This window comes from Nycticebus coucang, chromosome 16 (assembly GCF_027406575.1).
Source record: "Nycticebus coucang isolate mNycCou1 chromosome 16, mNycCou1.pri, whole genome shotgun sequence".
In the NCBI taxonomy this organism is placed as follows: domain Eukaryota; kingdom Metazoa; phylum Chordata; class Mammalia; order Primates; family Lorisidae; genus Nycticebus; species Nycticebus coucang.
In genome coordinates, this window is record NC_069795.1 from 3,832,706 (window position 1) to 3,858,019 (window position 25,314).

The 25,314-nt window shown below is 53.3% G+C and overlaps 1 protein-coding gene across 1 annotated transcript; it reads left to right on the forward strand.

Moving 5' to 3' along the window:
- Positions 1–917: 917 nt before the first annotated feature.
- Positions 918–22,501, forward strand: TMPRSS3 (transmembrane serine protease 3). Its single transcript, XM_053565793.1, has 12 exons — positions 918–1,026; positions 5,521–5,631; positions 6,460–6,576; positions 6,954–7,077; positions 10,546–10,671; positions 11,159–11,202; positions 11,850–12,015; positions 13,156–13,325; positions 15,319–15,414; positions 17,407–17,549; positions 18,203–18,355; positions 22,421–22,501. Exons 1-12 carry the CDS (start codon positions 933–935, stop codon positions 22,499–22,501), a joined length of 1,425 nt encoding a protein of 474 aa, XP_053421768.1. The 5' UTR covers positions 918–932.
- The last annotated feature ends 2,813 nt before the right edge of the window (positions 22,502–25,314 follow it).

Sequence of the window (25,314 nt, forward strand, 5' to 3'; positions counted from 1 at the left end):
AAAGGAAATAGAAGTGGGTGATCTAAGTTACCTGTGTGTGCTGGTCAGAGCCTCGGGAGATCTCAGCACCGGGGAGAGCAGGAGAGAACCCAGGCCTGATGCCTGGGACTTACTAGGGAACATTCTGCCATTTCCTTGCTCCCTTTGTCCCCTCAGAATTACAAGTAGTAACTTCGAAAGGCCTCTGGCCTGTTTGGCAATGGACAGGTGGAATGCCCTCGTAAGAAACAGCCCAGTGTCGCTCTGCTACAGCCCGAGGTCCCTGGCCACTCCTTACGTCTCTGTGTCAGGGGAGGACTGGGCACCTGGACCTCCCAGATACTTTCATCCTTAATTAGGTCACACTCAAGTGAGCCAGGAAAGGGCTGTGTTTACGGGAAGCCACTCATACCGTGTCTGATTGTCCCTTTCCTGGTGCTGGCCACATTCTTGGGACTCGGACCTTATGTGAGTATTGATACTAGTTATGCTTATGGTAGCTGTACCCTGGGTGTAGACAAAGAATTGAGTTTATGTGGGACAGTTAGAAACAACTGCAAAAAGGAGGTGGAAATTGTTTTGAAAGTCACTTTATCTTCTGAAGAATAATGGCACAGTAACTTCTAAGTGGTAAAAGAGCGTCCGTTCGGTTGGGTTGATTGAACGAAGGGAAAGTCATTGTCTGGGTGGGATTAGTTGATGATTTTTCGCTAACTCTAGAAGCTTTTCTGTTATCTGCCCTGGTTCAGACAAAAATGCATTCTTGCCAGACGTGAGTTTTTGGTTAATCGGCACTGAATGCACGATGGGTGAATTGTCGATTGGCAAAGATTTAAAATATGACAATGATGCATCTGAGGCTGCAACTATAAAAGCAAAACAAATGCCTCCTGCTCTTCCTGGGCCAGGATCTGGAGGTGGAGCCGAATGTCAGAGGTCCTGAGATCGTCACCATGGGGGAGAACGACCCTCCTGCCGCCGAAGCCCCCTTCTCCTTCCGATCGCTTTTTGGCCTTGATGATTTGAAAATAAGCTCGGTTACACCAGGTAGGTGGAGCCAGGAGGGACCCCATGACCTCTGCCCCACCCCCATCTAGATGAGGACTGTGGCTCAGTGTCTCTGCTGGGGAACTATGGCTCCAATGCCCGTATCCCACAGGCCAGGCACCCACTTCCTTAGATATGCAGACTCAGGGGGAGAAGGCGTGGGGGTGAAGGGATTGCTCTGTTCAGCCCCTTGCTTGCCTCCCTGAAGACAGTTGTTTTATTTTCTGGTTGGAGATTTTCAGAGCGTGGGGCTCCACAACTTCCCTGGTGAGTCCCAGAGGAGGTCAGATCCTGGTCAGGAATTCTCTGAGTCTTTCAGGAAGTCCTGGGACGCAGTGGCCACCAGCCCTCTCAGGAAATTAAAAATAAACTGGCTATCACCAAAGGTATCTGATGCCTAGATTAAAATCCAATGGCCGATGACAGAGTTGTTCCCAGCAACTAACAGAGGGAAAGTTGGTTTTGTAAACAAGCCACAGGGCCTGGTAAAAGCAGTAAACTCCACAGCAACCAGTACATGCGGGTCTTTCTGGCTGGATCTACCAGGACTGGTCAGAGTGAGCTGTGGGCTTGCAGAAACCAGGGGCTTGGATGCAGTGGGGCACTGACCCCCTGGCCGGGGAAGGAGCACGGTGGCAGCTGCGCCCTACTGAGGTGGGGCCACCTTAACGATTCCTTTTAAACCACCTGGCAAATGACATGGAGGAGGTTTGGAAAGGCTGGGAAGTGGGAAAGAGGTTTCAAGTAAGTAAAAAGATACACAGTTTTAAAATATGACTCAAAACTAGCATACATTTCAATGAAAGAACAAACAATCCAGCAATCACCTGACTCTCCGAACTTACCTGGTTGTGTGTCCTTGTTTGTTCCTTCCCATCTCTCCCTAGCTGAGCGTAGTTTCCTGCACGGTGCAGCAATAGACCAGCCTTGTCCTGTGTGCTGTTTGCTTTTTATGAATATCTTTTTCTTTGGTGTCACAAACATTCCATCAAGTGAATGTGTCATTTGATCATCATTTGGCCTATAATTGTTTCTATTATTTTATGATATAAATAACATGAATATAAATAGTGCTGTGATACACCTTTCTCTTAATTTCTTTTATTGTTTCTATAAATTTAATTCCTGGTAGTGGGAAGGACCAAGACTTTAAAAAACTATTTTTTTTTTTTTTTATAAATAAAGCAATGTGGTGTTCCTTAGAAAAATCTAGAAAATGCGGTTAATTAAAGGATTTTTAATTACCCACAATGGCACCCTTCCTCAGACATAGCCTTCCCAGCACTTTATTCTTTGATTTCTTGCCTTTTTCTGTGTATCTGTATTTTCCTTTGGAAGCAGCATATGCAAATTTGCACTATTTTGAAGCTTTTTAAAAGATCTAACAATATGGTTCTCAATTTTCCATGGCCTTAAATAATTGGATGTTTTTTACACGTTGATGCACTGTGGCCCATGGGTCAAGTCTGGCTCACTGCTGCTGTTGCAAATCAGTTTTATTGGAGCACAGACACCTATCTGTTCACACGCTGTCCACACCTGCTTTCAGGCCGTTAACAGCGGAGCTGGGTAGTTGGGACAGACATATGGGCCCAGATTTAAAGTTTAAGTTGAGCACTCCTAATCTAAAGATCTGAAATTTGAAATACTCCAACATCTGAAACTTTCTGAGCGCTGGCCTGACTCTAAGGAAACGCTCGCTGGGGCATTGCAGATTTCGGATGGCCCCAAGCGTCTCCAATAAAGGGTACTTGGCCTGTGTCCACTCTCCCCTCTACAGAAGGGGGTTGCATGGGCCCCGTACGCATCTGCCGTTGGTTCCTCACTCCTCTTTTTCTGGTCACTTTTATAAATGTTATAAATGCCACCATTTCAAGTGTCCTCACAGGTAGGAATTTGTGCACGTCTGTGTTGACATTTTAGGATAGATTCCTAGAAATGGATTTGGCAGGTCAAAAATTTCATTGGTTTCTGAGCTTTCTGGTACATATTTCCAAGTTTACACAATTTATAGCCCTGTGGACTGTGGGTGGAACGGCTGTTTCCTTTCACTTTGGACGAGCCGCTGTGAAGCTGGTATATAGTGTTTCTAATGCACGTGTTTCTCGTTTCCAGAGAGGTAGCGTTCTCCAGCTGTGCTGGTTTGTCACTTGCCTTCCTTCTTGGAGAGACGCCGTGCATTTCACCTCCTATGCCAGGCGAGCCCCCAGGACAGGGCAGAGGAGGGGTGGGCCCTGCTGCACCCCAGGGAAACCAGGCAGAGGAGCAGGGCACAGAAGGAAACTGATAACAGAATTTCCAATGAAGCGCCCATCTTTGATTCTATAACCTGGGGTCATTTCCTAAATCTAACTTAGATACAGAGCAGCTGAGAAAAGGTCATTTTTAGGGATCCTTTTGAGTTTTAGGAGTGAAATGGAGGTGGCCGTGTCCTTGGAAAAGAATGTGGGGTTGACACAGGTCCTGCCAGGGTAGGCTGTGGCATGCAGGTGGGGAAGGGATGCCTCTCTCCTGGCTCCAGACCACGGATGGGCTGTCCTGAGAGGACTCAGCCTCTGACCCTGAGTTGAAACAACCTTCTTTATCACGGTGTCATTCATTCATATAACACATTTTTGTCAGGGGTACTGTGTGCCCTGTGCTGTCCCGGGCACTGAGAAACACAGCCTGGACAGACCACGTGAGCCATGAGTCCTAAGACAGAGACGTGGCCCCCCTTCTCGCTCTGTACCCTCCGGCCTCTGCATCCCGGTGGGCACCTCCGCATCTCCCTTCCCTTCCTCCACCTCCCCCGGCCTTCCCTTGCTGTCTTTCTCCTCCCGTGCCACTTCTTACTGCTTTTGTCCTCAGATTCTCTTTTCTTTCGGCAGCCTCACGTGACACTGATCATTTCACAGTTGCATTCTTTATTGCCAGAGAGGGAAGTGGTAGGGTCCAAAGATAGCTGTGGGAAGATCATCCTCCGGCCAGCACAGCTTGCCCCGGGCTGGGAGGAGAGGGAAAGTGCAAGCCCCCAGGCTGGGCCACTTGTCTCCCCTTTCTGGATCCCACCCATCCTAATTTTTAATGAAGACAATCTAGGTATAGATGTATTTTAGGATTGATTAGATAATTTATGTGAAGTGGTCTGTTATTCCTGAGAGGAAAGATACCAGTGCAAGTCCCCTGGCTGCCCCGAGAGGCTTATTCTTCTGGTCATCTTAATATTCCTTACGTATTGTTTTCTACCCAAATCTGCCTGGTTGTGAAGGCAAGAACTGGGAAGGGTCTGAGATGCTACCCTACTTGCAAGCATAAAGTTGGTCTGTCACGGTTTCATGGAGACTAGGAGAAGATGCGAGACTCCTGGGTCAGAGACACGGTACAGCAGGTGATGTCAGTGTCCCGTCTGTGCCCGTTGTCCTTGTGTCCCACCCTCCAGAGGCCTGTGGGGCAGCCCGCGTGTGCGTTGTGCACGCAGGCGGTTGGTATCACAGCGGAGTAACACAGGATGGAGGGAACCTTCACCTTTACAGTGGGGCCGCAGGCAGACTTTGTGGACTCTGCTGTGGAGGAAGACCTTCCATTTGTTAAACTGGACAGTAAATAAACCTGCCTCTTGCTTCGGAGAGAGAAACTATTTGTCTTCGAAGGCCGTTTGCTGTACACACATTCTTGGCACGATGATCTAGTTTCTCTGTGCACAGATCTGTAGAGAATGGTCTGCCAACTTGCTGTCCCTGTGACCTCTCTGGGAGACCCCAGCACCCCTCTGCCGGCACCCTCTTCTTGGAAAGGTCCTTTCTTGGTAGCTGGAGTCCCCTCTTCACCTCTCTTTATTGATGGCCTAGGGCTGCTGAAACAAAGTCCCCAAAACTGGGTGACTTAAAACAGCAGAAGTTTATTCTCATTGGGTTCTGGAGGCCAGGTGTATGGAATCCAAGGTGCCAACAGGGCCACAGTCCCCCAACACCCAAGGGGTCCTTCCTTCCACTCCTGGCTCTGGCGTTTTGCTAATTATCTTGGGCGTGTGGGCGCATCGCCCGGATCCCTGCCGCCGTCCTCACACAGCTGTCTTCTCCCTGCATATCTCCCCGTTACCTTCCCTCTCTGCATATGTGTCTCCCTGCACAAAGTTCCATTTTTTATAAGTGACCCAGTCCCGTGGGATTGGAGACCACCCTAACAGCCTCATCATAACTTGCTTACCGTGTAAGGACCCTCAACCCAGCTCCACGGATGATGGCAGAGTGAGGTACTAGGAGTTAGGAGATCAATATATCTTTCAGGGGGACACCCTTCAGCCCATAGCACCACCCCTAACCCAGGATGGGCAGAACTGGGTCAGAGGTGCAGAAAGTGACCAGAGTTTCCAGAGCATGTGCCTTTTGGTGGAGGCGACTTCTTTCTGGCTGGGCCTGTCTGCCCAGAGGGGCGAGAAGGTGCACAGTGGGGAGTAAGGGTCATGCTACTCAAGTTGAGTGGCTTTCTGGTCTCCCCCTCTTTGGTGTTCAGATGCAGATGAAGTCGCTGCCCAGATCCTGTCGCTGCTGCCACTGAAGTTCTTCCCCATCATTGTCATGGGGATCATCGCGCTGATATTAGCACTGGCCATTGGTCTGGGCAGTGAGTACAATTCATTATTTAGTAGGGTCTCAAATACCGATTGAAGTGATTAAACTTTCACGAGCGTGCCCTCAGCCCAGCATTTCGCTATGGCCCAGCCTTAATTACTGGAGGCAAACATCCTTTGGTTTGCTGACTTTGAGTTTTATTTGCCAGTGTGAATGCACAGCCAGCCTGGGACAAACAGAGGCTGTTGGCTGTGTTTGGAGCTTAGTCACCGAGGAGCCTGCCTGGTTAGAAGTATCCAAAGGCAGCTGATGAAATAGGATCTGAGGGTGGGAAGTAGGGTACCGGCCTGGGGAGGAGACAAAGAGGCCCATTCATGTGGCGCCAGGCACCCCGGCTATTGTTACGATAAGGTGTGTGTGGCTTTAGAGAAAGTGGGTCATTTGATGGAGGGTCTCTCATAGAGAACAATTTCTCTTTCAAATAACTGGACCACAGATCAACTTCATTTGCCAGCTGCGTGGGCCACAATTCACTCACTTCCTGCCCAGGCTGAGAGAAAACAGGTGGCCCAGCCATGCCCGGTCAGGACTCCCTGCCATGAAGTTTCTCCCTCGACCTTAAGCCCTCCAGAGTCTAAACTCACCTTGAATTGTGGCTCCCCAGCCAGGCCACTTACTAAGATGAACTGGGGCACAGCGGCCCCACCCCTTGGAATTCAGAACAGAAACTTGGCTGGAGGAAATAGGCAGCTGGCAGGTTGCGATTTTAATACAGGCTTCATTATTGATGGCCGTACTCACTGCATGCAGCAGGTGGACAGTTGCTCGTGTTGTGCACTGAGACGTTCCCCAACATCCCCGCCTTCCTCCCTTTTCTCAGTCCACTTTGATTGCTCTGGGAAGTACAGGTGCCGCTCGTCCTTTAAGTGTATTGAACTGACAGCTCGATGTGATGGAGTCTCGGACTGCAAAGATGGAGAGGATGAATACCGCTGTGGTAAGGTCCTCGGTGTGGGGGCCGGGAGGAGGCAGCAGGGCCCAGACCTGGCCCTCCCGCCTGTGGAATGGGTCCTAGTTGCCGTCACCATATCCTCTCCTCCCCTGGGATTCAGTGACCACTCACCCCAAGAGATGTTGGGCTGGGCGTTCAGAGAGGGCCCTGACATGGAGCTCAGTTCACGTGGGGGGATGACGTGGGCAATAAGCTGAGAGCACCGCAAAGTCCAGCAGGGGTGCAGGCAGTAAGAGCTCTCCTGCCTGGGGCCTGGCCGCTGTGAGGGGAGTGGATCGGCTCCGCAGAGGAGGGTTAGAGCTGGCCTGTGGCTCAGGGCTCCTCTGGCCACTCATGGGACTTTCTCCCTGGGCACTGGGCAGTCCGGGTGAGCGGTCAGCGCGCCGTGCTGCAGGTGTTCACAGCTGCTTCGTGGAGGACCATGTGCTCTGATGACTGGAAGGGTCACTACGCAAAAGTCGCCTGCGCCCAGCTGGGTTTTCCAAGGTAAGCTGAAGGACATTTCCATCCCAGGGTGAAATGCCAGAGGGACGGTGAGAAAGGATAGCTGCCACTTAGCAGGTACTGCTGGGGGCCTCGACACATCTCCACATCCCATCCTTGTGGCCACCCTGTGGCGCTCAACATCCTCCTCATGTCACAGATGAGCAAACCAAGGCCCAGACAGGCTAAGGGACACGCTCAAGCCCACGGGAGAGATGGCATGGGTGGGGGTCCTCACGGCAGGCAGGACCCTGGGTGTGGACACGCAATAAAGCACTTCAAAGTTGCTTCTCACTGCAGCTTACCAAGCAGCTTCCCGGACACCGTCCGCACGGTCCTGGTGGTCACTTCAATGACCCTGCAACCTCCCCAGGAGCCCCACAGGCCAGTTGTTAGAAGTCAGAAATGTAGTGAAAACACAGTCATTCAAAACAGCTGCTCAGCAGCATGTGGGAGATAGAACCATTGTGTGGGCATCGCACTTTCCAGTATTTGGTGTGGCTTGTGTGAGTTTTTGCACTGAAGTGGCACATTTTTGCCCAGATCCAGTGCTTTTCCTTTCCTGGCTCCTTGCTCTGACCTTCTCACGACACAGTCCTGCTGCCCTTTGCTTGTGATCTGGGAGCTCAGGACACTGGCTCTGCACCCTGCTCTGTGCCCACGGAAATGGGGTCATGAAAGCCGCACTGCTCTGACTCCTATGGGGTCTCAGCACTCGAACGTAATGCGTCACATTCTCAGCTGTCTTCCCCCAAAGCTGGTGAAATCACCCCCACACCCCAAAATCCCCGAGACCTGCGTCCCTCTCACTCCATGCCAACCTGGGCTCAGACATCAGCTGTGTTCAAGTTCAACGAGGACAGCAAACCACTCACACCAGCACCTTCAAGACTTATGTAGGCTTGACTCCTCAGAGCAAAGAGAGGTTTACTCACATCCACACAGATGCACACACGACTCACACAGATGCACACATGTCTCACACAGATACATACATGTCTCACACAGATGCACACACGTCTCACATAGATGCACACACGACTCACACAGATGCACACACGACTCACACAGATACACACACAACTCACACAGATACACACACGTCTCACACAGATGCACACACACAACTCACAGATACACACACGTCTACACAGATGTACACACGACTCACACAGATACACACACACGACTCACACAGATACACACACGTCTCACACAGATGCACACACGACTCACACAGATGCACACACGTCTCACACAGATACACACAAATCTCACACAGATGCACACACGTCTCACACAGATACACACACGACTCACACACATGCACACACGACTCACACAGATACACACATGACTCACACAGATACACGTCTCACACAGATACACACACGACTCACACAGATGCACACACATCTCACACAGATACACACAAATCTCACACAGATGTACACACGACACACAGATACACACACAACTCACACAGATACACACACGTCTCACACAGATGCACACACAAATCTCACACAGATGCACACACGACTCACACAGATACACACAAATCTCACACAGATACACACAAATCTCCCACAGATGCACACAAGACTCACACAGATACAAACGTCTCACACAGATGCACACACAACTCACACAGATACACACACATCTCACACAGATGCACACACACGACTCACACAGATATACACACGTCTCACACAGATGCACACGCGACTCACACAGATACACACACGTCTCACACAGATGCACACACGACTCACACAGATACACACCAACAGGCACACACAGGCACTCAGACACACCCAGTTGCATATAGCCAAGAGCTTTCTCGTTGGGCACCTCTGTTCCCTGCCCAGCTTGTCACTGGGGCCTGTGGGGAGGGCCCTTGTCCCTCCTCCTTCCCAGCTGTGCCCGGGAGCACGGCCCACCCCCAGGCAGCACAGGCCCCGAGGACACTCCGCTGTGCTGTCAGAGCAGCTCAGCCAGCCTCTCTGCCCCAACCCCAGCAGGCCAACTCAGGATTGGGGGTCCACCTAGTGGTGGGGGCCACTCCCAGATGCTCCTGCACCAAGCCCAGACCCCAGGGTGCTCCTTCCAGAGAGCCCAGAGAGCCGTCCGCCAGCCCCCACCCCTGCCTGCTTTCTCATGGGGGCCGATTCACTCCCTCCTACCTGAGGCCTCAGTCTCTAAGACTAACTTCTCTCTAGTTTGCTTATTCTCCCTTAAATTCTTCTTTAATCTCCTCTGCTCTAGTACATCCTATGTCAGACATCAGTGCCTTAGAAACACAAGGACCAAAGCACTGCCATGCCCGGGACCTAGGTTTAAACCCTGGTGTAGGCTCCACCACGTTAGGCACTGTGCTCCTGTTTGCTCCCTCAAGAAGAGGGTGACGTGGGGCAGCTTCAGAGGCTCCTGAGGTCAACTGACCCTGTGCGCGGGGACGAGCCGGCGCCTGGGAGCACACTGTGTGGTGTGGCTGTGGTTGTGGTTATAGTGACCCACAATGAGACCTGGACAGCTTCTGGGCTCCAGCTGTCGCACTTGACCTGCCACCCTCACCAGGGCCAGCTGCCCAGAGGTGGGCATGGGTGGCTCTTTCTCTCAGTCACCTGCATGTCAGTGAGTCGAGCAGTCCCCTGCCAGTCATGCTGCGGCCTCTATCATGGTCCCCTCAACAATCCAAGGTGGTTGAACGTTTATTCCTCACACTCCCTGTCCCCTGTGCGCAGTGTGTCCTGGTGAAATCCTGCTAATAGGCTGCATGTCGGCTGGTGGAACAGCAGCTGTGGTACGCTGTGTTCATTCCACAAAGAAAGGGGAAAATGCTGCTGACTCACCACCTTCCATCTCTCGACTCCCCCAAAATTATTTGATGTTTTAAAAATGTCACAGCTCCTTCCCTCCTGCCCTCCAGAAGACCCACTTCCTAACGCGTCACACACCTGCAGGGCACTGGCGCTCCCTGAAGTGCTTCCTGGTGGGTTCATCACCCCCGTGGGGGAGCTCGAGCAGCCCTGCAGACCAGGAGAGCCCTTGTCCCCCAACCCGTACTGGGGGTGTGCACATCCCTGCTTTGTGCCCGGCTGACAGCACCACACCTAGTTCTTTGGCCAGCTCTCCTGGGACTTGCTTCAGGCCCCTCGAAGGCTGTTTGAGCCAATGTGTTAGGGCAGGAGCCCATCCCATGGTCTCAGGAAGTGGTCCCCCTGCTGTGTGGCTGTGACATGGGGGGAGGGGGCCAGGCTGAGCCATGGTGCGGGGGCCAGAAGGTGGAACATTCCAGACAGCACCAGGTGGGGGTGCCCAGCTGAGGCGAGGGAACTTCATTCTATTGGCAAAAGGGAGACTTTGATAGTTTGGCAGGAACAGTGTGACATCCCCCAAGTGTGACCCCCATGCTTCAAAGAGCAGATTTAACACGTCAGGTCTGCGCTTCTAATGTGCTCACAGCTACGTCAGTTCCGATAGCCTCAGAGTGAGGTCCCTGGAGGAGCAATTCCAGGAGGACTTTGTCTCCATCAACCACCTTTTGCCAGATGACAAGGTGACTGCCTTACATCACTCCGTGTATGTGAGGTAAGTCCTCGGGTGATGCTGTGACTGGTATTGGTCACCTGCTGGACTTGGGAGGCTGGAGGGACACAACCTGGCCACAAGAGGCCCTGGAGAGCCTGCCACACTGTCCCTTGGGCACTCGGTGTCCCCAGGGACCAGGATGTGAAGAATCTTGGGGTGAATCCACATACAAATGACACCATGTGTGTTTCTATTACAGGTCTCTTTCATCTTTTATTGTTAGCTACATGAAGTTTAGGAATACTAAACAGCCCATCACACACACCACTTCTCTCTGACTTGCGTGTTTTGCAATGATTGCGTGACCTCACTTTCATGATTTGCTTTTTTTTTTCAAAAAATACAGACCAAAACTCTAATCAATATTCAAGAGTGAGAAGAATAGAGTTTATTTATTTATTTTTTTACTCCAAGATTAAGTAAAAAAGGAACGTTGTTCCATAGGCCTCAGATTTTGTTCAGACAGCCTACTTTTTTCCCTCTTTAGGGAGGAGTGCGCCTCCGGTCACGTGGTTACCTTGAAGTGCACAGGTGAGAGTTTGAGAGACAGAAATCAAATCAAATGGAAGCGAGGGCGTGCCCAGATGTCTGCCCCCCACCTGCAGCTCCTGCCAAGGACTGCTCTGAGTCCCTTCCTCCCAGGCTCTGGGTGGGAACGCGGTGCACCCATCTGACTGGGAGGGGGGAGTGTCAGCCTCACCTAACGGGCAAGGGAGACAGCGGCCAGGGCCAAGGTCCCAACACCCTATGTCTCCTTCACTTTCTCCTTAAGCGCGCCCAGGCCGGGGCCTCTGGATACTGCCCCTGTTCCCAGTGGAGGGAGGGCAGAGTTCACGAGGAGGGGCTCAGGTCTGCAGAAGTCAGGGAGGCGCCGTCAGCACCTGTGGTGATGTGGAGCTGGCTGACACTCTGGGTGTTGTCATCATCAGGGGCGGGCATGGGTGCTGTCAGCACCAGGCACTGTGGCCCGCTCAGCCTGCTCTTTGCTCTGATGGCCTCTTCCCACCATACCCTCTGCCATGCCCTGAGTTCCCCCTTGGGTCTGTGCCACCGCTGCCCCAGAGTGCCCCATTGCAGTGCTCACCTTAGGCTGCCAAGAGCTCTGGGCAGGTGGCAGTGACACGGGGGAGAGAGAAGCCTGTGGGGGCCACCTGCGAGCCCTTGTTCTTCTTCTGCAGTCTGTGGTCTGAGAAGAGGCTACAGCTCACGCATCATCGGTGGGAATGAGTCCCTGCTGTCACAGTGGCCCTGGCAGGTCAGTCTTCAGTTCCAGGGGTACCACCTGTGCGGAGGCTCCGTCATTACCCCACTGTGGATTGTCACCGCTGCACACTGTGTCTATGAGTGAGTGCCCCTGAACTCGACCTCGCAGGCACAGCTCCTGCACTGTGGGTGGGCACGGCAGGTCTGTCACCACCAAGTGACATCTGGGGGAAGAGGCTGCCCCTCTCCCTCAGGCCTGTCATATCAGCTTGTAGTGACTGGTGACCCTGAACTCTTTTTAAGGATTTTAGATGCATAGCTCATACAGAAAAGTGTGAACTAAGAGAAAAACTGAGCTTTTAAAGAATTAAAGTTGGTTTTATTCAGAATCTTACTGAAAACTACAGCCTGGGCAGGGCCTGCAGAGCAATGAGGTCAGACTGGCTGGCTCCGTGTGCCATCCCAGCTCACACGTGGGCTGCGTAGGCCCCAATGTGCAGGTCATGTCTGTAAATGTGCCTGGTTATAAGGCAGATGAGGTACATCCGTGGTCAACCCCAGGTGCACAGTCACCAGCCCCATCAGACATTACCTCACATATAGGAAAAGGTGAGGCTGGGCCACCTTCAAAGCCTGCAGGGATTCCAGCAGGAGATGGGGGGCCGTGCCGTGTCCCATTTTGTCTCCAGAGCATTTTCCCAGATTGCTGCACCTGCTCAGGGTCAGGGCTTTTGTGAGATTATGTAGGCCGGCAGAGTGAGCAGACGTGGATCTTAGACTCACAGGAGGTAGGAGAGGAGGAAGGAGGCTCTCAGGCAGGGGTCCATCAGATAAGAGGACCCGTCCTTCCTGCAGTTAGTTACAGCAGGCTGGGCCGTGGCTGAGACAGGGTGAGGTGGTGCAGGGTGGGCTGGCAGGGGCCTCTTCTTATGCCCTCGGGAGCTTAGAGTGTAGGAAAACACAGCGAGGACCTCCACTCACGACAGCTCACCCTGTTACTTTTACCTCTTTCTGTGTTGGTTGCTGTTTGATGGGGATGAGCCCCCACAAGCCCCCCCTGCAGTTCTCAAATGTCGAGAAGACCTCGGAGGGGGGAGAGTGATATCCGTCCAAGAGACACATGGGTGTGGGTCTGTGTTTCTGAGGGCACGGGAGCCAGGGTCTGATATCCAGCATGGACAGGCAAGGTGATGGGGCCATCTTCCCACACTCCCAGGATGCCTGGGGTCAGTGGCTGATGGCTGAGTTCCCAGCACTTGCCCCTTGCCTATCTCATTTCAGCCTATACCTCCCCAAGTCATGGACCATCCAGGTGGGCCTCGTGTCCTTGCTGGACAGCCCAGCCCCTTCCCACTTGGTGGAGAAAATCATCTACCACAGCAAGTACAAGCCAAAGAGGCTGGGCAATGACATTGCCCTCATGAAGCTGGCCGGGCCACTCATGTTCAATGGTATGCCTGGGTTTCCACATGGTTCTGCTGCTTTTCATTTGTTTTAAGAGAGTTGGTGATTACTTGTTGAAGCATTTTTATAATGGCTGCTTTATAATCCTTGCCAGACAATTCTAACATCTGGCCCTTGTTGGTCTTGGCATCCATTCAATATCTTTTCTCACTGAAGTTGTCATTTTCCTGGTCTTATATGATAAGTAATTTTCAACTGTATCCTGGAAAATGTGGGTGTTATGTTAGCAGATACTGAGTCCTATATAAAAGTTCAGTGTCAGCAGATGTTTTAAGTAATTAATTAATTTATTTATTTTTGGACAGAGTCTCATTTTGTCACCCTGGATAGAGTGCCGTGACATCATAGCTCACAGCAACCTAAACTCTTGGGCTTGAGCAATCCTCTTGCCTCAGCCTCCTGAGTAGCAGGGCTAAAGGCATGCACCACTATGCCTGCCTAGTTTTTCTGTTTTTAGTAGAGACATGGTCTCCCTCTTGCTCAGTCTGGTTTGAACTTCTGAGCTCAAGCAATCTACCTGCCTTGTGGCCTCCTAAAGTGCTGGGATTACAGGTGTGAGCCACCACATTAGCCTACCTTGCTTAGAGTCAGTTCATAGATCCTGGCTTAGTTTTATTGGCCGTGCTTCCAATGAGAATTTAATTTTAGCCTTCAGCGTTCTGTTTTGGTCCTGTGCCACCTTCTTCCTGCTGTTGCCCCCTGGGGGCTTCCTCAGGCCAGACTTCCTGGTGCCTCCAGGTTCTGGAAGAGAGTCACTGGCCTTGAGGGGGAAGAGTGTCCCTGCCCAGTGCATGCTGTTGTGGGGTTCCTCTGCCAACGCCACCCACCTGCCTGGTGTCTCCATGTGGCAGGGTGGGCAGAGTCTCGGTCATGGCTGGGAAACAGCGGCCAGGCTAGCAGCTGGCAGCGGCTGTAAATTGCCAGCAGCCCTGGCTCCCTGGAGGTTCTAGGAAAGTTCTCTCCCTACCAGCCTCTGTGTTCAGCAGGCTCAAAATGGCCTTATTTCTAGAAACAGCCAAGTCCTGTTCTCTAGATGTTACAAAACCACCAGAAAAGCCACACCTCATAGCACCTTCAAACATTTTGTAGATGCAGACAAAGCACTCTGAGCCTCCTCTTAAATAAATTAGGAAGACAGGCAGCTTGGAGAACAAGAGGGCACAATAAATGTGGAGAATTCTCGTCTTATTGGAGCAGAATCCTGGCACGAGACTGGCCACAGGCTCAGTCTGGCAGAGTCATCAGAGGTTTATCACATGGCACACGTAACATTTCCAGAGGAACAGAGCACTCGCCGCGGCAGGCGAGTTTGCGAGCTGTTATTAATGATGTTTGGTTATAGGAAAGGAGGTGCCAGCTCTTGCACTTTGACGAAAACTAAAATGAGTCCTTTTATTCCTTCTCCACCTCTCAATCACTGTCCTACCAGAATAGCTTAGCACTGCAGGAAGGGCCTTTGGCACTTGCATGATGCTCTGCCTTTGGGGGAGGCGCAAGGGACCCAGCCCCCTGCACAGGCAAACCTGCCACCCGTAGGTGTGGCCAGCAGCGACAGGAACACTCACGGAGCCACGTTCTGTAAAGCAACACAAAGACCCGCGGTCTAGACCACACTGGCCGAGTCTGACCCGTGGCCCGTCCGGGCAAACACAGTTTTGCTGGGATTTGTGCACCTGTCACCTGGGCTGCTTCCTACTCTGATGGCAGAGCTGAGTGGCAGCTGCAGAAGCCACGAGGCCTGCGAGGCCCTTTCCAAGACACTCGCGTCCATCTAGACTCCCTCTCCTTGAGGGCCGAGGGCTGCTCTGCAGTTTCCAGGGTTCGGAAGGCAGGGCGAGGGCCCTGCTATGCACTCACTGCCTTCAAACCAGGGCTGGCCTTTCCTTGGGAGGTAGTTTGTAGTCCTCAGAGACACAAACACTGATAATCACCTCGGGCTCCTACTTCAGTTGAATTGAGAGTTATTTCCCCTTTAAACAGAGGTGATCCAGCCCATCTGCCTGCCCAACTCGGAGGAGAGCTTCCCTGATGGGAAAGTGTGCTGGACGTCAGGATGGGGGGCCACCGAGGATGGAGGTCAGTGTCCTGAGCCTGGGAGCCCAGACCCCAAAGGAAGGGCCTCCTATGTCCCAATGTGAGGTGCCCTTGGGAAGCCCAGGCTTCCCAGCCAGGGTGCGTGTCAACTGTTCACGCACTGCCCTGTGTTTGTGGGTCATGCACTGTGGCTCCATTGTCCCAGGACAGTGTGAAATTGCAGTTAGGCCATCACCAACATGCCTGGGGCTTCTCTGTCCGCCCTGCCCTGCTGGCTGCCTGCCCAAGCTCTCTTCAGAAGGCAAGGTTCGTGACTATGAAAGATTTTTTCCTTTCGGGACTTTGGAAGATGTGTCCCATGAAAATCAAGTAGGAAACGCAACCAACGGGATGCTGCTGCTGTGACCATAACAGAAGTTGTGATGTTAACAAAAGCAGGTGCACACGGGGCCTGCACTGTCCCTTCATCAGTGTGGGCACAGATGCCAGGATGCTGGGGTTTTTGTGTCAGTGGGAGAGTGTTAGTCCCTGTGGCTCCTTTAACAAGTTATCGTGCCTCAAAACCATGGAGATTTATTCTCTCATGTTCCAGAGGCCAAAAGTCTGAGGCCAAGGTTTCTGCAGGGGTGGCTCCTTCCAGATGCTCTCGGGGAGAATCCACTGTGCTCCAGGTCCAGTCCTGGTGGCTCCAGTGGTCTTTGGCAGGCAGATGTGTCATTCCAGTCTCGATCTCCATCTTCATGTGGCTTTCTCCCTTCTCTCTGTGTCTTATAAAGACAGTAGTCATTGGATTTAGGGCCCACCCTCAGGGCAGGGTGATGTTATCTTGAGGTCCCTACCTTAACTGCACAGCAGGGCCGATTATACTCGACAGTGGTGCATAGGCCCATCTGGGAGACCCACAGTTCAACCCAGTGTAGGAAGTGCAGTAATTTTCTCCTGAGACACATTAATTGAGCCTTCTCCCTCCTGAACACCCTTGGGGGCTCAGCCAGATGCTCGGGGCTGTGGGGGCCAGCTTGCCCCACTCTCGCCAACACCCACGCGGTGCCCACCCTGGCTCGGGGGACACATAGCTTTCTATAGTTTGAAGCTCACACACTCAGCCAAGGCCAGTTCTGTGCCACTGCGCTGGCCCAGGGTTTGTGGTGGGAAGGAGAGAGTGACCTGCTTTCCCTATCCCCTCATGATGAGTTCGCACAGGTTCTTGTCAGAGACCACCCCGCCCACCAGTCATCCTAACTACCCTGGACTTGGGTTGGGGTTTGGTCCTTTCTCCTGGGAGGTTTGGATCCCTCTGCAGGTCTCTCCTCTTCTCTCTGGTGTCTGCTCTACCCACCACGGAGGGTCCCACAGCCCCTCTGCCACTGTGGAGTCTGTCCTCATGACTGCACTCCTTCCAGCAGCTCAGGGCAGAGTCTGCGCCTGCCTTTCCAGCTCCTGGGCCGCGGCCCTCTGACCTGTCGGCCAGCAGCACAGTGTCCTCCCATCTCCTCCGACTCTGGTCTCTGCTCTGTTATCTCATCTCCATCTTTGGCTCTTCAGGGAGCCCTGTGGTCTCCTGGGGTCCACTCACACAGCTGTGTCCTCCATCACTCCTGCAAGTGTGAGGAAACATTGCCACAGGTCCCGGGACTGGGATGGGGATGTCTTTGTCAGGACACTTTTCTTCTGGCCACCCCCAGGCTCTCTGAGATGCTGAGTATGTGGCCTTCATGAGCCTCAGTTTCCCTTCTGTCACCAGGGTTGTTTTGACAGCTGAATGCACTGGTGTAGGTCAGGCCTCTAGCCTCACGATCCTCTCCACTGGCACCTTAGGAAAGCCAGTGGCAGAGTGGCCCACACAGCTGCTACGAGGGACAGAGTGCCAGGGTTTGCCATGCTGTGGACAGCCCTGGCCTGCATGTCCTGGGCAGGGCCTGGCCAATCCCACCCTTGTGTCATGTAGGGTGGCACTCTGCTGATCCCCTCGCCCCTGGTCCTCAGAGCTGGGCACCCTCCTCACTGCACATTCCCACCCTTGCTTCCAAGCAGGTGACGCCTCCCCTGTCCTGAACCACGCGGCTGTGCCTCTGATTTCCAACAAGATCTGCAACCACAGGGACGTGTATGGTGGCATCATCTCCCCATCCATGCTCTGTGCAGGCTACCTGAAGGGTGGTGTGGACAGCTGCCAGGTAAGGGGCCCCCGGGGACCTCTGGGACTTGTGGGGTGGGTGAGGCTGTGGCATGTTGACTGGCCCTTAGGACAGGCCATTGCCAGTATGTCCCTGTGACTGGACGAAAAGTAAATTTACAGGGTGTGGGGAAGAAATTTGCTCAAGATATCACTCCCTTTCCTGCCCAGCTGAGGCCAGAGTTTACCCAGCATCCCTCCTCTGGGGTGCAGCACAGGGGCGGGGTCCTGCATGCTCCGCTCCTGGCCTGATGCTCAGAGTTTTCAGGGGGGTCTGCCAGGGTGCAGAGGGGAGCCGTGCATCTGGGCCTCTGGGAGCCACAGTGGGAAGGGCTCCATCACCACCCAACACTAGAGCTTCTTGCATCCCCAGGCAGCCAGCCCCCCTCGACCCCCAGGGGCTCAGCGTTTAGAATCTGGTAGGAGACACAGCTGGAGGGACAAGCCCAGAGGGGCCGGGGGAACCCCACGTCTGGAAATGCCAGCATCTGGAAGGCTGGTGGACATAAAAACAAAGCCATCCTTGAGCCCCAATTTCCCTCCCGTAACCTGGGTCGTTCACTGTGACATTGTTGAGGGAGGTCCTGCTGCACCAACTAGCAGCCCTATGTGGCATTGGCTATCCCCTGACCTCTGCTCCCCTCCTGCCCCCAGGGTGACAGTGGGGGGCCCCTGGTGTGTCAAGAGAGGAGGGTGTGGAAGTTGGTGGGAGCCACGAGCTTTGGCATCGGCTGCGCCGAGGTAAACAAGCCTGGTGTCTATACCCGCATCACCTCCTTCCTGGACTGGATCCATGAGCAGATGGAGGTGGGTGTGTGCCCTCCCCAGCTCCTGCTGTCCCTGGCACTCGACAGCCAGCAACCTCTACGTGTGCCCCTGGTCGCACAGGGAGTGATGGCATTGTGGGGTCAGTAGGCAGCAATTTGGTGATTCCTGGTGTCAGACATTTGGGCCAGAAAACAGATGGAGTGCAGCTAATGCATGCTATGGCCCTGGCTGTGCGGCCTGGCCACCCAGAGGAGGCTGGATGGGAGGGATGGACCAGCCTCTCCAAGGAGGGAGAGGAGGAGGCAGCCAGAGAGGGGGCTCCCGTGGGGACAGGATGCGCTGGGTGTGGCTATGTGTGTGAGGACAGGGTTAGTGGGGGCCGAGACAGTGGATGGGGGAGACCAGTGGGTAAGGACCCTGCACACCTGCTGAGGAACTGCAGGGATGGAGGTGGAGCATCTCCAGTTGGGAGGCCTGGGAGACTGTGCTGCAGGGGGCTACCTGGAGGGGTCTTGCTGGGCCCTAGTCAGTAAGGCTGGCCTGGCAGGACCTGAGCAGGCAGGGAAGTCCTGGGGTAGCAGGAGATCCCTGGGCACTAGGGGAAAGGAGTGAGTGCTGCAGCCCAGCAGAGTCCTGAGCGAGAGCAGGTGGGTGGAGAAGGGCAGGTGATAATACTCAGCTCGGGAGCAGCATGAAACCTCGGGAGGGGCGGCCTGGCCATTGAGGCAGCCTCCAGGGTACCTTGTACCTTCCTCTTGGGCACTCGGCAAACATTTACTGCGTTGATCTCCAGCTGAGTCTCACATCAGTCCTTGGACCAATTTCAAATGCAGCCAGTTCTTTGCTTAACATCACTGATGGGTTCTTGGAAGCCTTGACTTTATGAGCAAATCGATGTGCAGCAAGTCCTCAGATACTGTCCTTTCTTCCAACATAATTTTGTTAAAACACTGATGAGAAAAAAATTGGTTTCATTATATGTCATTTCTCTCAGTGTCAAAGTTTCCAAGAAGCTATCAAGAACATAGGGTGAGTTCCCAGGTGGAAGTAAGATGGCTTGCCCCAGGCTGAGGGGACGGGGCGTGAGTCTGACCGACCCCCAGCTGAGCCCTGCAGGACTCTGCTGCAGAGCAGCATCGGTGGGTCCCAAACTTGGCTCTTTCTTAAAATGGAAGATTCCAGGATTCTTCCCTGCAGAGTCTGACTGGGAAGGCTGGGGGAGGACCCTGGTGGTAGAGGTGCTGGGGAACTTCAGGGTGCACCTTCAGAAACACTGGCCTGTGCCATGTGGCTCCCAGGGGAGTTTCGGAAATAGTTTCCAGGGTCCTGGTGAAGCTGTGGCTGGGAAGTGTCCATGATGTGGCCCCTTTGGTGCTTGGGAGCCCACACTCCCCACAGAGCCACCAGTGGCCCCACGCCCAGGGTCCGCACTCTTGGGCAGCAGAGTGAGGCCTTCCTGGGGCTTTGTGCCTCGTGGGGCCTTGTCCTGCATCAGTGCTACTCTGCAGCACCTTCACTCCATGCAGCTGTTGTCCCCATCTCTACTTGGGGCATAAAACGAAATTGTTTCAAGTCAGACCAGAACTAGGGACACGATGCTGAGACCTGGAGGATTCACACGGGGGCTTTGGAACCATCCCAGGGCAGTGATGGATGGTGCAGAGGCGTTGCCAGTTGGGGGCTTTCCACACTTGTCTGGGACCTGACAGAGCTGGTAGCCTCCCAATCAGATGCCACCTGTCCCCAGGTGGAGAACAGCCTGACACTCAGGGCAAACTCAGGGGCCCACTCAGTGGCCGTGTTGGAGAGACGGTGGGGGTGCTAGGAACAATGACACCTCTCTCATTTTAGAGGGACCTGAAAACTTGAACAGTGAGCAACAAGGCACCACCTTGGGTTCCTGCAGCGACAGAGACAGCTTGGTCCTCCCGGGACCCCTCGTGGGAACGTGGCCTTGAGCAGACAGCTTTTGGGCTCCACTTTCTGGCAGGAGCAGCAGCAGAGCCGGAGGAGAAGCCTCCCTCGCCCTGCACACCTGGCCCAGCCTGCTTCTGTCACCGCTGACCCCGACCGGCTGCTGGGCCCTGGGCTAAATGACCTTGGTGCTTCTTTCTCACCTTCACTAAGAACAGAAGCAGGAGCCTCCCGGGTGCCACCTTTCCCACCTGTGCATTTGGCTTTTTCCCCAGGGGGCCATGCAAATCCCAGGGAGATGTCAGGCCATCCCACAGCAAACACCCGGCAACCACCTGGGGAAAGAGGCCCCGCCCTGAACGCAGGAGTGGGAGGGGTAGTAGGTGTAGCCCTTCCACGTCTCCACCCCTAGGGGCCAGACCCAATCCCCCATCTTCTGCCTCCAAAATATTTTTACGTGTGGGGAATGACTCTGTGAATGATTAGTTCCCAGGTGTCTTGTCATTATTTCTTTGTAGCATTTTGTGCTGGACATATTATCGTCTCTTGCTTCCAAAGAATGCACAGTCTCTTGACTCCCCCGTGTTGGAAGGCGCGCCGCCTGCTCCTGCAAGTTCAATTCCCAGTCTGAGTTCCAGAAGCGCCGTTGCTTTGAGCTCTCTTATACACATGGTGGATCTGGCATTTTTCTGTCGGAACAGGTTTCTCAGTAGATTAGAATTAACTCATATTTTACCCCAAGACTCAAATGCTGAGTAAGAAAAGACAAAGCCCTGGGCTAAGACAGGACCACCCCCCCCACCCGGTGGGCACAGCAGGCAGGTAGGGTAGAGGTCATGGGTCAGCACAGACCAAAGGCTTCCAGGTCTCTGCACACCTGCAGAACTGGAGGCCCTGTCACACAGGTCACAGAGGAGGGCGACTTTGTGACAGGTCATTGGCCATTGTGCTGTCACAAATCAATTCATCAGAATATGATCAGTTGTTTTGCCTTGTGGCAAGAAGGGATAAGATTAGTGTGTTTGAAATAGAAAGCAGACCTGGGTGTAGGGGTGTGGGGGGGCGGGGGAGTGGCTCCCAGGAGCTGCTCTGGGATGAGGAGAGCTGAGGATACAGACAGGTAGGAGGGCACAGAACAAACTGGCCATGTGGCCGCTGGATTTGGAGCCACCCTTCATGTTGGAGTCACGCCACAGACTTCTGTGCACGTCAGGAAAGGGCAAGACCATTCCGAAGGGCTTTTGCCCAGCCCTCCTTGGAAGCAGGCACAGCTCACACGCTGTGGATCCAAACCTTGAGAAGATGTGAGGTTTCCCGTGCAGTTGTCCCAGTGACAAAGCAGGACAGTGCGGTCAGCAGAAATGTATTCCTAGCATGCTGTGGTTTTACCGTTCTCTAAGAAATGTTGACATCCTACAATCTTCTCTCACAAGGTCTTGGATAATGCTAATGGCTGGGGACTAACCACATGTCCCGCATGCCCGGCACTGTGCCGTGCACATTTCAGATGCTCACCTGTTTCATTTTCACAACATACCATGAAACAGGACAATGGTCATTCCCATGCTGTGGATGAGGAAACCAGTGTGAAAAGCTAAGTGCTATCTGTTGAGGGGCCTAGGGCAGCCACACACAAACCCTTTCCCCTCCTCCGTTTCTCTCCTAAGACAGAGATAAAGGAGCTGGCTACCCCACCACCACCCCTCGCCCCCAGCAGTGGTCCAAAGACACAAGCCTGACAAGGGGAATGTGCCCATCCCCCACTGCCCATATAAAAGTGGTCTCTAATTACCCCCCCATATGCAGGCACCATCTTCGCACTGTCTGGGTGGGTCACCCTCCCTTTCGATAAACTCAGCCTGAACATCTTGGCAGCCTCATCTCTGGGCGCCACCATTTACACCTTTCACTTTCCCCATATCACTGAGTGGGCCCTGACGTGGCCAGGATTTGGCAGTGGATGTTGTCGGTAGGAACAGAGGCGATGTGGGAGCTACACGCTGGCGTCTGAGCTTAACAGGACCTTGCACCACCGGTTTGAACATGTCTGAGGCACATTAGTAATTCAAAGTCCTTACTAATGTTTCTGTTCTTTAAGGAAATGTTTAGTCTCCATGGAGGCATTTGCAGGCTCAGCAGCAGGTTGACGGGCTGAGCTTCTGCCATTTTTCTTTCTTTTTCTGGGTGCAGACAGTGTGGTGCCTGCCTCACTCTTGGCAGCCAGACTGGAATGACAGCCAGGAGAGAAAACTGTGGCCAGAGCACCCCTAACCTGCAGTCCCTCCCAGATGATGGGCAGAATCCCCACCTGCACCTAGCTGTCCAGGACACCACAGTCTCTCTTTTTCCTCCCACTTCCAGGATTTGAATGAATTTATTTGAATAATGAAAAAATATGACGATAGTATACAAAGTTTTAGGGAAAAAAGTGTTAAAAATTGGTCAACAACTTCAGTACTATAGTTGGCAAGAAAGTTTCGAATATTTGCCTCTCCTAATAAAAGTGCTTCTAACCCTAATCTGAGGGCCTCTGCCAAAGTGTGCAGCCTCCACTTCTCGGTGCCTGGGCGGTGTAGGAACAAACTTGGGAGGTCTGAGGTGGGAGTCCCCACACTGTCACCCATCACTGAGACCAGGGCAGGAGCCCAGTGGCAGGTGAAGTTCATGGCATGGGTGCAATTGTGTTGGCCTCAGGATCAGAGATCATAGATGCAGCTATTGTAAAAGCTCCCACTGCAGACTGAGATTTGTACAAGTGAGAATTCCCAACCTACCTGTCCTGGTGCTGTGGACATGGTAAGAACCACAGCTCCTTTCAAATGGGCAGATGTAAATGGCTGGTGATGCCTCCAGCAACGGGGAGGCAGAAGGGACCCAACTCCTGATGGAGAAACAGCAGTGGCCACAAAGAATAAAGTTACTGTCACCTAAATCTTCAACAGCATGGACCTCAAAGCTCTCACATGGACGGATCTCCCCAGGGGACCATGCCTTCCCTGCCTGAGCTTGCTGCTGTCTCAGGCACCGTGGGCTGGCGTCCTAAGGGGCCAGGCAGTCTCAGTGTGTCGAGCCATGGCCCGGCTGCACTCCGCTCCAGGCGGCTTCTTGAGATGTGCTGCTTTTCCGGTTCACTTGCCCCTTCTGCGTTGCCTAAGTGGTCTGAGTTTTCCCTGAAAGTCATGGAGGTGTGAAGAGAAGTCATCCTTTTCTTTAGGCCCCATACTAAGTGTGTGTGCCCTGGTGTGTGTGTGCCTCTCATGTGTGCACGCGTGTGCTCGTGTGTGCACCCTTGTGTGTATGCGTGCACGCGCGTCCCCTTGAGTGCATGTGCCCGTGTGTGCGCATGTGACTGCGTGTGTGCACATGTGCCCCTGTGTGTGTGTGTGAGACCGCGTGTGTGCACCCTCGTGTGTGCGTGTGCACGTACGCACGCAGGGCACCCAGAAGACAGTGTACTTGTTTGTTTCGGAGCCTGTGTCATTTCAAGATGAGCTCACTGGGAATGGGGCTGTGCTCCGTTCACCTGTGTGTCCCTAGCACCTGGCCCAGAATCCAGCACCCAAAGGCACAGTGGGAGGAATGAATGATGGTTGTAAAGTAAATATGCCGCCCGCATGGTCTTGACCCAAATGCTGCTGTCTCAGGTGAAAATCAACATAAAGAGAAGTTCATACCATGATTTATTTTAAAAAGTCTCCATAATTCTCTACTTAAAGGACAAGACCAGTTGCTCAATGTGTGAAAGCTGAATCCTGTTATGCCACCTTTTCTGTGCTATCCCTGGTTGGCCTGAGACTGATCAAATCAGGTGAAAACACAGTGACGTAAAGTCTCGTTTACAGAACAATGGTCAAAGTAACATCGCTAAGGGGTGAGCAGTTACAAAATGGAGGAATTCTTTTAAGAATGTGAAGAAGAACACAGTGCTGGGCTTTGACATCTGCCCGTGGGGAACAGAGATTGCATTTTCGGCCTTGGAGCTGGACTCCTCACCTAGAGGAGTCACGACTAGAAGCTTCTTGGTGAGGAGCGAGCAGCAGTGAGGACCAACCCGAGAGCTGCACCTTGATGTGTGGCGCCCCCTCATTGGAGTCGCTGGCAAGGCTGCGCCCCCCCGGCACCCTCCCCTCCCTCGTGGGCACCCCAGGCAGCACATACTGCAGGGGACTGCAGGCTGGCTCACTGCGTGTCCCTGTGTGGCAGGGGTGCTGAGGGGGAACGGGAGGTGGGATGGTCCCCAGGACCAGAGCTCTGCTGACTTGTCCACCCCCCTCAGAAGAAACCCAGAAACTTCCCAGGCTTGGCTACCAGATGGGGGTCTGGGAGGGCAGCCACTCCCTTCCACTCTTCTGGGCCTCTGGATAGTTCCAGACTTGGAGCTAGTCCCCATCAGGGCAGCAGGCCCCCAGTGTGGCCGGGCTGCCTTGTCTCAGCTCCCTCATGCCTGTGAGTGTAAAGGTGGCCTGGAGAACTGGGGTCTGCTTCCTGCCAGGCCAGAGCCACTCTGGGTGATGGACGGGGAGTGACAGAATGGTGTTCCCTGAGAAGGACCTCGAAGCTGGCACAGAAAACAGGCCAGATGGTGGCCAGGCCTCGGGACCCGGGGACGAGGGTCTAGAGTCTGCAGCCCACTTGGTCCCAAGCAGGCAGGTGTTTGTCTCTCTGAGAGTCAGTCCTTCGGTAGGCAGTTGTTAGAACAGTTCTGCAGCCCCAGGGCTTCTGCAAGGCAAGTCCTTGGAGATGAGGTCTCCCCAGGGATGCAGTTAACCACTTCCTGGAGTGGGGGGCATCCCCACCCCCACCCAAGAGAGGAGCCCATTGCAGCCACAGATGCAATAGATGGGAAGATGAAATTTTAGTTATTTTTGGTTTACAAAGTCTTGAGAACTATGATTTCAGAAATGTTCCTATTGGACTAATATGTTTTATTTTATGGAGATAATTGTAGAGTTAACATAGTCATATGAAATATCACAGAGGGATCCTTAAAATCTTGCCCAATTTTCCCTAATGATAATATTTTGCAAAACTATGGTATAGTGTCATGACCAGGACACAGGCATTGACACAGTCTGCTGGTCTCA

Bases quoted from the DNA above. Each gene is read 5' to 3' on its own strand.
- TMPRSS3 (XM_053565793.1), top strand. From the start codon at position 933: ATGGGGGAGAACGACCCTCCTGCCGCCGAAGCCCCCTTCTCCTTCCGA. The intron at 1,027-5,520 runs GTAGGTGGAGCC...TTTGGTGTTCAG, and splicing joins AATAAGCTCGGTTACACCAG to ATGCAGATGAAGTCGCTGCC. The intron at 11,203-11,849 runs GTGAGAGTTTGA...CTTCTTCTGCAG, and splicing joins GGTTACCTTGAAGTGCACAG to TCTGTGGTCTGAGAAGAGGC.